General features: G+C 35.2%; 1 protein-coding gene across 1 annotated transcript in view; it reads right to left on the reverse strand.

Annotated features, from left to right (window-relative positions):
• The window catches only part of LOC110461679 (receptor-like kinase LIP2), a 30,542-nt gene extending 19,153 nt beyond the window's left edge, over positions 1–11,389 (reverse strand). Inside the window, exons 1-2 of the mRNA XM_021515271.1 lie at positions 11,234–11,389; positions 9,356–9,541 (exon numbers count right to left, since the gene is read on the reverse strand). Of these exons, the coding sequence (XP_021370946.1) occupies positions 9,356–9,541; positions 11,234–11,351 (304 nt within the window). The 5' untranslated portion in view covers positions 11,352–11,389. The remainder of the gene's footprint in view (positions 1–9,355; positions 9,542–11,233) is intronic.
• Between the last annotated feature and the right edge of the window lie 1,301 nt (positions 11,390–12,690).

The following is a 12,690-nucleotide window of genomic DNA, read 5'->3' on the forward strand; positions in this document are numbered from 1 at the left end:
AATGCCACCACAAATACTAGTAGCTGTTTATAAGGTCACATATGTCTATAAAATATCTGCTTATAAAGACCAGTGATGTATAACAGATACCTGTCTATACAGACCAGCACTGTTTAATAATTAGTGTCAATACAGACCTAGTACTGTATAACAAATACCTGTCTATACAGACCAGCACTGTATAACAAGTACCTGTTTACACAGACCAGTACTGTATCACAAATACCTGTCTATAGAGACCAGCACTGTATAACAAATTCCTGTCCAACAGACCAGCACGTTATAACAAATACCTGTTTATACAGACCAGTACTGTGTAACAAATACCTGTCTACACAGACCCGCACTGTATAACAAATATGTGTCTACACAGACCAGCCCTTTATAACAAATCCCTGTCTACCCAGACCAGCCCTTTATAACAAATCCCTGTCTATAGAGACCAGCACTGTATAAAAAATATCTGTCTACACAGACCAGCACTGTATAACAAATATCTGTCTACACAATCCAGCACTGTATAACAAATACCTGTTTACACAGACCAGTACTGTATAACAAACACCTGTCTATATAGACCAGCACTGTATAAGAAATACCTGTATATATAAAGACCAGTACGGTATAACAAATACCTGTCTACACAGACCAGATCTGTATAACAAATACCTGTCTATAAACACCATCATTTTATAACAAGTACCTGTCTATATAGGCCAGCACTGTATAACAAATTCCTGTCTATACAGACCAGCACTGTATAACAAATACCTGTCCAACAGACCAGCACTTTATAACAAATACCTGTCTACACAGACCAGCACTGTATAACAAATATGTGTCTACACAGACCAGCACTGTATAACAAATACCTGTCTACACAGACCAGCACTGTATAACAAATACCTGTCTTTACAGACCAGCATTAAAACAAATACCTGTCTATAAAGACCAGCACTGTATAACAAACACCTGTCTATACAGATCAGTATTATAACAAATACCTGTCTATACAGACCAGCACTGTATAACAAACACCTGTCTATACAGACCAGTATTATAACAAATACCTGTTTATAAAGAACAGTACTGTATAACAAATACCTGTCTTTACAGACCAGCACTATAACAAATACCTGTCTATAAATACCAGTACTGTAAAACAAATACCTGTCTATACAGTCCATTACTGTATAACAGATACCTGTCTATACAGACCAGCACTGTATAACAAATACCTGTTTACACAGACCAGTACTGTATAACAAACCCCTGTCTATACAGATCAGTATTATAACAAATCCCTGTCTATACAGTACAGTACTGTATAACAAATACCTGTCTATACAGAACAGTACTGTATAACAAATACCTGTCTTTACAGACCAGCATTAAAACAAATACCTGTCTATAAAGACCGGCACTGTATAACAAACACCTGTCTATATAGACCAGCACTGTAAAACAAATACCTGTATATATAAAGACCAGTACGGTATAACAAATACCTGTCTACACAGACCAGCACTATATAACAAATACCTGTCTATACAGAACAGTACTGTATAACAAATACCTGTCCACACAGACCAGCACTGTATAACAAATACCTGTCTTTACAGACCAGCACTATAACAAATACCTGTCTATAAAGACCAGTACTGTAAAACAAATACCTGTCTATACAGGCCATTACTGTATAACAGATACCTGTCTATACAGACCAGCACTGAATAACAAATACCTGTCTACACAAACCAGCACTTTATAACAAATACCTGTCTACACAGACCAGCACTGTATAACAAATATCTGTCTACACAGACCAGCATTGTATAACAAATACCTGTTTACACAGACCAGTACTGTATAACAAACACCTGTCTATATAGACCAGATCTGTATAACAAAAACCTGTCTATAAACACCATCATTGTATAACAAGTACCTGTCTATATAGGCCAGCACTGTATAACAAATACCTGTCTATACAGACCAGCACTGTATAACAAATACCTGTCTTCACAGACCAGTACTGTATAACAAATACCTGTCCATACAGACCAGCACTATATGACAAATACTTGTCTGTAAAAACCAGTACTGTATAACAATTACCTGTCTATACAGACCAGCACTGTATTATTAATACCTGTCTATACAGACTAGAAATGCATAGCAAACACCTGTCTATAAAGACCAGCAATGTATAACAAATTCATGTTGATAGGGACCAGCAATGTATAACAAATACCTTCCTATATTGAATTAAAGGCATTGCATAACAAATACCTGTCCATAAAGACAACCTCCACATATCAAATATGTCATAAACAATGACAAAGGACTGAAAAATGTAAACTTACACTAAAATGCTAACCACATCTTGTCAAATTACTGTAACAACTTTTTCGAAGAAGTTTGTGTGACTTTCTTTCCTAGTGCAAAACATTTATAATTTCACATTGAAAGACATCTCTTCTAAAATTGGTAATGTCAATCCCCTGAAGTGGTAATAGTTAGGAAAGTATTTGAAAAAAAGTGTAATTAAACCAAGTGTTAATCTTGTTCAACTATTGATAGTGCTTTCACCTTCAGATGGAAATGTCTTGGGTTCAAATGCCACTGCATGCAGTTATACTCATTCCTTCAGTCTTGTTCACATTAACTTTTCCCCAGTCTATACAGCTGTAAAAGTTGCACAATTATAGCTTGGAAGTAATCTTTCAACAAGAGACCCAATGGGCCTGTATCACCCACCTGGTATTAGCGGTTCATTCGAACAAACTTTGTAGCCAGCCCATTATCCCAACATGCTAATGACCAAATAAATTTGTCATCATCCTAAGGCCTATTTGTCATTGAGAAGAAGTCATTGAAAGAAAAAAGCTGATACTGCACAGAGGGACGGACAGATGAAGCCAAAGTTCACTTGCATTTGGGCCTTTGGGCAGGTGAGCTAAAAAGTTAATTCTCAACTAACTACCACTTCATAAAATAGAAATCAAACCGTTTTAAACTCTGACTGTATGGCCTATAGCTACTAGGCTAGGAAATTGACCTCTTACTAACCATGCAATAGAAAAAATATAATTAGGCTGTCATGATTATACTTGTGATTTGTAGTAGATTTATCTCCTTTTAAAATCTATTACCCAGGTATGTTACATTTTCTTACTATTTAGAATGACCTCAGTGCGATCAAGACAGGCATTTTTGTGTCAGCAACTAAATGAATCCAAATTACCATTCTTAACATATATTTGACACTTTACTTAGTGTGGAACTCTTTTTGAAAGAAGATGCAATTGTCACAGCAAGGTAGCATATACACTTAACATGAGGTCTAGGATAAAATGCTCATTTATAAGTGATAGACAATTTCCTTTTAAAACTCAATATACAACAACCATTCAATTATTACCATTACCTGTAAAATTTCAAGCATTACATTTTGTAAATGAACATTATATGTATATAAATTTCTTTATATCATTTAATTGAAAGCTGAAAAACATTAAATGTATATTTTTTCCTGACTGTATTATGAGCACTGAGTGACAAACAAAATACCAGTGTGAATATAAGTGGGAACTCCAGTGCAGTCTTAGAGCTGTTCTCACTATTTAATATGGCCAGGTGCCAAACATATCAGATCATCTCCACAATGAACCAATGGACGACCAGGAGTCTATCTTTCCTGTTTTCAGGTTATAGTTTCAGGATATGTCACCATACTGATGTTTCCTGTATAGACAAAACTATGATAGCTAGTAACTCTAATGCAATTGGTTGCACACAGGTAGATATAATATTTTATTTAAGTATGTTTTAATTAAATTTGCAATTTTAAATAAAAAACAAATACTGCAAATATATATGTAGATACATATACTGGTATCATCTAAAAAAAATATGTAATTGATAGAACTCATTACATAAGTGATTTACGATAATGTACATTTTCATATTTCTTTGCTCTTAAATTTGCATCAAATTTATTACATGATATTATATTTATCCTAGTTACAACCCTGGGAGCATATGAGCAATTTGGAAAAAGCAGAATGTTACAAAACTCTCAAAAAGTAGTCCAGATAGACACTTTATAAAATTACGAAATTATGTACAAATAAGGATGTAGTAAGGATGGGATACTTAATCAGAAAGATAGGGGATGCTTGATATGTCAGATGGTTTATTTATGAGGTCATATACGGTAGCTATTATAAAGTGTTCAATATATTTCTGCACATTACAGATAGCTGTTTAATGCATATATGCCAATATCATCTGTGGAACTTGACGTTGACAGCATTATCATTGGTCAGCATGGTTATTTTACACCTCTATTTAGTGACTTAGTTAAACTGAATAATTTCCCACAGAACATGACAGGGTTATCTCACATTTTAATTCGGTATGAAAGTTTCCCTTGAGAGAATATAACATGTAAAATACAAAATTGTTACAATCTGATTAAAATCATCTGTTACATGGCTCCGCCTGAACATCTGAATGTGCTGCGGTCAGGGTCACGTTCAAGTGACCTTTAGATGAACCAATCAGAGACGCACTGGCAAAAGTTTGCCAGCGAATCGGAATATCATGGTAGATAGATAAATAGCGAGGGGTATCGAACAGATTAGTTTTCCAAAACAAATATGGCGGCGGGAACTGACGTTTCTACGACGCCAAGGAAAACGTACCCATTGGATAATAATTGCGTAGGCAACACCGCCATACAGTCTCTCTTCTATAATAAAGCTTTGAATATCTTTTTCTGTTAAGGTTTCAGACGATCAATCTCAAATAACTTCAGAACTTTCGCATTATTCTCATCAATGTCCGCCATATTTGATACAACTCTGAGCGCCCTTTCGAAAGAGGGTCTCTGATTGGTCAAAATTTATTGAGTATTTATAAATATAAAGGTCACCTGAACGTGACCCTGACCACGGCACACTCAGATGTTCAGGCGTAGTACGAAGTTAACGAAGCCATGTAATGTATGATTTTAATCAGATTGAAAATTGTTAATAATTGGTTTGAATGTTTTAGATTTGGAAACATTATATTCATATTAATTATAGAACTTTTAAATTTTTACTTCAACTGGACTTTTGGCCAGTAACCATTATTTTTGATTCCACCGGTGTAAAATATGAACAAGAAGATGCCATTATCAATATCCCCTGCTTCACTGACAATTCATGATACAATGTATCATATCTTAAAATCATTAGCAAAATATTCCGTTACAGCGCAAAATTAATGTAACATTCAGCATCCACAACATGCCTTCAGTGAAGCAACCCTAGCTGTAAGTATACAAAATGCAAATTCCACATAACTAAATCACTTGTAAATTGAAAGATAACCAAGGTCTGAAAATTGAGCTCCAGCTGTTCAAATCAACTTGTTAGCACCACCTAACATGACAGCCAATCAATTCACACATATATCATGTGAGAGAGTGTCACTGATATGAGTTTGTTTCCATTTTTCATGTCTCCGAACAGATGAGCTCATTTGAAAATGGTGACCACAGATGTCGGGCCACTTTAAGCTGTACAGTACCATCAGCCCAGTGACTGAGGCTTATAGATCTTATATTGGGGACAATTGAAAGGTTTTCAATATATACTATAAAAATACAGGTCGGGCGGTAGAACTTTTCAAAACAAGAGCTGTTGAAAAATAGCATAGCAAATATCAATAGAAACCAATGTACAATAAACCTTGATATAATGCCTGTCATTTCATTTGCCACCTCACTTACCGCCAACATATTTTCAGGTCCCTTAGTTATGTTTTTCTGAAGAATTCCGTATACATTTCCCTCAATTTATCGTCAAACCCCTTTATAATGCCAATATTTCTTTGAACAAATGATGGCAATATAACAAGGTTTTGCTGTATCTTAACATGTAAGAAGAGATGACCAGCCGACGTGAAATAGTCAACAGCTTATTGATCATGGTGACCTACCCAACACTCAGCACAAAAAGACTTGGCCAAAAACTTTAACCAAGTCCAACTAAACTGTTTTTGGCCCCTAAAATGGTTCAGCACATTGCTTACACTCCACATAAATACTCAAACTTCATAATAGGCAACAGCCTATTGATGGTGGTGATCCAACACTACACATAAAAAGGTTGCCCAAAACATTTAAGCAAGTCAAATTAAGCTGTTGTTGGCCCCTTAATAGGAGAATATGGTCCAGAACATTGCTAACACTCCATAAAAATACTTCAACCTTATAATAGACAACAGCGTTTTGGTGGTGGTTGTCCAAAATTTCGCAAAATAACTTGCCCAAAAACTTTAACCTCAAAAACTAAGTCCAATTAAGCTGTTTTAGTCCCTAAAGTATGAAAATAGAGTCCAGCACATTGCTTACACTCAATATAAATGACTTAAACTCATAATAGACAACTAGTGTGTATTGAGTTTGGTGATCCAACTCTGTCTGGAAAAAACTTGCCGAAAAACTTTAATCTCAGAAGCTAAGGTGGGATGCCGACGTCGACGCCGGGGTGACAACATTAGCCCCCCTATTCTACGAATAAGCGAGCAAAAAATCTGCCTGCGGGCTACAACATGAAATCTGAAACTGTGCACTCCTACACTGCACTTAAGGACCATTTAAAGTGCCACCTCACTTATATTTCCCAACCTGGACACTGTAGCATGACAGACACTCCACAGAGCCGTATAATACTGAAAATGGGCTTACATCAGGCAAAGAGAAGGAAGTACCAATTTAAAGGACTTTTGTTGGGGTCTTGGGTCAGGTGACAGAGATCATATATAACCTTCATTACTTTGAGAAAACCCTCAGCAATAAGGCCAGCTACTATGTATTAGAAGTGAATCATTTATTGACATGAAATGTTTTATTATAACACATAAAATTGTCTATTCTGCTAAGTGCTTACCAGTGCTACCAAAAAATATATTCTTTAAAATATAAAGATTTAAGATTATAGGCACAAAGCTTAAGGAAAATGTGTGAAAGCTTCAGAAAGATAGCGAATATTCTTCTTCAGTTAGTAATGACAAGGCATGCAGTCTTCTTAACTGAAAAGTGAAACTTGTAGTTACTCAGCAAATAAAAATGTTGAGAAAGATAATTGATTTATTAATTAATATTTAATAGTTAATATAAATTCATTAATTAATATGCCTACATCAGCTGCAGACATTTATTTAAAATTGTTGTATGTGAGGGGAATCTATCTAAAAATATTTTTTTTAACCTTTCCCTAAAAGAAGAAAAGCATTCTTTTAAAGAAAAATAACTGAAAATAACGGACGAAATCACAGCAGTATCCATACTAGATGATTTTATTTCAACAAACTTTATTGACAGTACATGTACCTGGTAGGTAGATTGTACAATATCAAAGAATCCCCTCTGATGGAGGCACCATGGGATTATATTTAATATTTTCTAATAGCTTATAAGTAAGTAAAATAAATGCCATAATTACTAATGAAAGTGTAAATTGTAGGGGATGGGAAGTGAAGGAAGGGGGATAACTCTCACAACTTTCAAGAACTTGACATAGACTCAGATGTATTTGAGAGAAAACTATACTGAGCGACCAATAAGCTTCAAAAATCATATTTATACAGACATGTAACAGCATTCACATTTATTGAATTCATAAAATGTTGTTGATTTTGAAATACATCTGTTGGGCAATTTGGCAGACTTTCTGCATCATTAGGAAACATGCACTTTAAAAAAAGACACCATCCTGAACAAAAAAAATTGGGGTGATTTTTAAAAAGAATAGAAATGTGCAAAATCATCCTTGGGTTTTCTTGTTTTCATGTACACCGTTATATTTTGTTTGCACACACTCACTATCTTTAACGTTAAAACTCCTAGCTTTTCTTTGACAGACAACAGGGTACAAGGGTATCTCTAGCTGTTATTGTTTTTAGGGCTTTGAAGATTATATTTGAACCTGTATGACAATTGAGAGAGATGTAACCATATGGCTAGTAGTATTATCTAGTATATAGACACATATAAATATAGTTTTTATTTAAATCCATAATGACAACAGGAATTACTTTGAAAGACATCAACATATTTTTATATTCGCAGTCTTTATCTAGCTGTTTTTTGGTATTAAAGGTTATAAAGTATCATTGCTTAAAACATGAAAAAGTATTCATTTTCAGTCCTCAATCATCCATCAAGCTGTATCTATAGTGACAGTAGTATTTACAAGGGGAGGTAAGCTTTGACAGATGTAAATAAGTATCATCTCCTAGGATTCATTATAAAAAGGAACATTTGTTTTTGTATAAAAAAATCAGTTTGTTTCCCCTTTACATTCCTATAGATCTACCAAAATAACCAACTAACCATTCTTACCTAAAAATTTTAATCATAATTTTCCATCAAGATCTTTTTTCATTATTTCAGATGTAATTTTAAAAGAATTTAACACATGACTACCAGCGCTATTTTTATTTTAATTCAAGTGTTATAATTTAATGTTTTGCCTTTACTTTTGAGGCGAAAATACAATAATTCACCTACCTATCTGCTAGTGGCGATCCAATTAATCAAGTTCGTTAACTATTAATTAATGAGGCCAATAACCTGATTAATCAATCACAACAGAACAATGACTTAAAGGGGCTGGTCGGGGAAAAAATTACAAAATAAATGCGCTCTCTGGCCTTCCAAAAGTTAAACCATGGCAATATGATGGTCAAGTTCTACTTGCAATGTCCAGTTTTGACCACTGAAATCTCGGGGAAGCCCCGCGTAAATTTAGCGCAGATCTATTTATATATGTCACGTGGTTGTTTCGAAAGTGAGGCAGTGAAGATAACAACAATAGCACGCCGTCATGTGCCATGTCGGACTCAACTAGCGGACAAGACAGCAATAATATACGTAAATAATTGTTTTCAAAGGTCATGTATGATGCAAGTGTAGTATTCCTACCTATATGTTGTTGTTATATATAACGGTATTGATACCTCGTGCCTGTCATGACTTTTGCACGCATCTTTTTCTTTCGCCGCGATGTTTACATTTGGCCTTGTTGATGACGCGCGTGTGGTAAAATTACATCACTGATCTGGGTCAATTGAGAGTTTTAGACTGTCAGGTGACGATTTAGGATTTCTTTAATATAATTATAATTTTTACTCTTAGGGAGTGAATTTCAGCAAAATTTGAATCGGTATATTTCATAAGAAGGTAATTTAAACATGTGTATGCCATTTTAGCAAATATGACATTTTTTCCCCGACCAGCCCCTTTAAACAACGAAAAAACAACCTAATGATGGCCTTATAGAAAAAAAAATCCACTTACACCATGCCTCCAGAATCTGCATCTCCCTGCGTCTGCCGAGCCTCTTGAGGTAAGAGTAGAGGTCACTCACTGTAGGGTTCTTACAGCCCCAGTCTAGGAAAAGCTTTTTGGTAGGGCTGCCACCAGGCTCCCGGTACGCCAATTCAAAAAGCTTCACATCCTGATGGAGGTATCCAATCTCACCAGCTGGATTAATAAAATGTACAGAGATGAACAGGTAGTTTGTATGGGTATAATGTACGATCAATCTGGCGTATACAGATATGACACTGATTTTTGTAGTATAATTTGGTACATTTTTTATGTTTTATACTATTACCAGGTACAGCACTTCATTGCACATACATCATTTCAGCGACATCATAAATGAAGGTAACCCTGACAAGACGAAAATGTGAAAACTGTAGTTTGTTTCAATTAATAACGGTTATTAAATGTTTTGTAACAAAATAATGTTCATGCCAAAACTTATTATGATGCACTGAATTGTTGAAATGTTCTGGTTGCTGTTGGTCACTCAGCAATAGAGCCACTATTGACAGGATACTGGGCCCAAACTGATATTTTTATCCGCCCGAGGGATTTTCAATTTAGCAAAACTCTCGATCAGCAAAGCCTTAGGTTTTACCAAATTTGTAAACTCCTCAAGTGGAATTTCCCTTTCCTACACCCCTGGGCATGAAAGAGCCTTATAAAGTTGTCTGTGAGAAGCGTACATTACAGTTAGCGGTATATTTTAATTTTCCGTGTGTTTAAATAAAAAAATCCAATTTTTAACATCATCATTTTTCAAAAAGAATACGGTTTAGCGGGACTCTTTTGCTCCGAGTCAAATATTCGCCTTTCACTGGTAAAATCTATATTCACTCAGTGAGTGTAAATATCTCCCTTCACATGTAATTATTTTATTACATTATTGGGTATACTTTGTGTTTATATTTGCTGTAATGATGAATTCAATGTTATTGCTGAGGGCAAAAAAGGCAAATCATTAATGTTACGCATGACTGGACTGGGTCGATTGTTGGCGACCAAGTAGCTTAATTGGTAGAGCTAGCTTGGTTTTTATGTAGTCTATTTTTGTACTCGGCACATGTGTAAATATTGTGAAAGATCCAGTTGAACGACCTATGCTAAAATGTGAGTATTTCTGTTACCAAATTAAGTAGGTGATATTTAATTTAAGACATGTTTTAAGAAAAAAATACTACTTGCGGGGGTCAAATTTTGGGTTAAAAATAATGTTTTTTTTGCATTTTTAGGCGTTTTTGAAGTGGTAACAATGGTTTTCACAAGTCCCAAATCTGGGGTTATCACTTTTTGAAAAAATCATTCTTCTAAAAAAACATATTCAAAATGTAGTTTATAAATAATTATATATATATAATCCGCAGAGTGTACTGGATAATTAGATGTCTACTGTAAAATGTTATGTTCATAAGGCTGACAGAGAACATGTGACAATACAAATTGCAATCTACCAAAAAGGAATCTCACAACAAGACTGCTTCTGAGGAAAAGGGGCTTCCTATCAAGTATTAACTGAAGTGCGATAGGAAGTGAGGTTCCCATTAGAAATGTTTCTCAGCCGGAAATAATAAGATAGATACGACCAATGGACGAGAAGAGCATGTGTCGTGAAGACCTATTCCAATGTATTATGAGTGTACGATTATACATGACAGTCCCTAATGTGTGTTTATAAACAAGGATAAACGCTTTACATGTGTTCAAACTGTGTCGGACATGAAAGACATGTTCTCAGAAAATGTTGAAGCACGATGAAGTGATAAACCTATCACGACATTTTGACATTTCTGATATATTATCTACGTAATATTAAATTTAAGACTGAATTAACATTTGATAATAACCTACCTAAACGTTCCCAAGCGTGGTCAATATCTAGGCCGTGACACAGTTCTATCGTAATACTGTAAGGTAGTTCGTAGAGAAATGTCGACTTTTTATTGCGATGCCTGCTACCAGCCGCCATGTTTTCGGAAGTTCATTCCTCGACGATTGGCTCATGAGGTTTTCTGTGACGTCATTTTCCCCTGAAGGAAATTACTTCCTGGTTGGGGAATCCCCAGATTAGACTGATCGGTGTGGTCTAAAGTGAGGCCCGTGAAGGGGTAACTTATAACAGGGATGTGTCCACTAGGCCTACATAGGCCTATCCTCTTCCTTCCTTCTTCCTTCTTGGGTCTGGACTTGGTCCGCCCAAGTACGGGAGTAGACTCCTGTAATAGGAGTGTAAAACGTCCCGGAACTGTGCGCTATTTACAATTTGGAATGGACTTAGAATTTTATATTAAGATATGTTACTCTCATATAATATGTGAATACATTAATAAAATGAAAACATTGAAGATTAAAAACATTTTAACATATATACAATTTGTACAGTGGCCTTGTGGATTAGTATAGTGATTTGACCCCTTCAATAGTTAAAGTGGAGATGCCACTTTTGAAGGATTCAAGGGAAGAAGTCATGCACACTGATTCTGGTAGGGTATTCCAGTCTGTTATTGTTTTGGGATAGAAGGAATTTTTATAAAAATCTTTAGTAGTGGACATTTGTTTAAATTTGTGTTTACCTCTAGGCGACTGCCTGATTTGACCAACATGTCTTTCGTTACTTCGACCAACCCACAATTAAATTTATAGAATGCAACAAGTCTGGCTTTAGTTCTTCTATTTTGTAAACTGTCCCAGTTTAAGGATTTTATCATATTGGTAACTGCACCAGGAGTACGATCTGAATAATCATTATATACATATCTAGCTGCCTTCCGCTGAATCTGCTCAACCTGAGTGATTTGATGTTTTTTGTATGGATCCCAAACAGGTGAGGAGTATTCCACGACTAGACGCACTAGTGATGTGTACGTAATGTTTTTAACCTTACGTGTGCAGTTTTTTAGATTTCTACGCAAAAAAACAAGAGTTTTATTGGCTTTGCATGTAACGTTAATGATGTGTGGTCCCCAATCAAGATCATTGCTAATGGTTACTCCCATATATTTACTTTCTTTTACAGACTCTTATGTATGGTTATGTAGATTATAATCAAAAGAGATTTTTTTTTAGATATATGGATGACATAGCATTTTTCCGGATTGAAATTCATTTGCCAATCTTTTTCCCATTGTTCAAGGTTGGATAAATCATTTTGTAGCGATGTTCCATCTGATTGGTTATTGATATCTCTATACAATAGACAATCGTCTGTAAAAAGCCTAACTTTACAGTTTACATGGTCTGGTTGGTCGTTTATAAAAAGTAACAATAAGGTTGGGCCTAAAACTGTTCCCTGAGGGACTCCCGAGTCA

Source organism: Mizuhopecten yessoensis, unplaced genomic scaffold (assembly GCF_002113885.1).
Source record: "Mizuhopecten yessoensis strain PY_sf001 unplaced genomic scaffold, ASM211388v2 scaffold10651, whole genome shotgun sequence".
In the NCBI taxonomy this organism is placed as follows: Eukaryota; Metazoa; Mollusca; class Bivalvia; order Pectinida; family Pectinidae; genus Mizuhopecten; species Mizuhopecten yessoensis.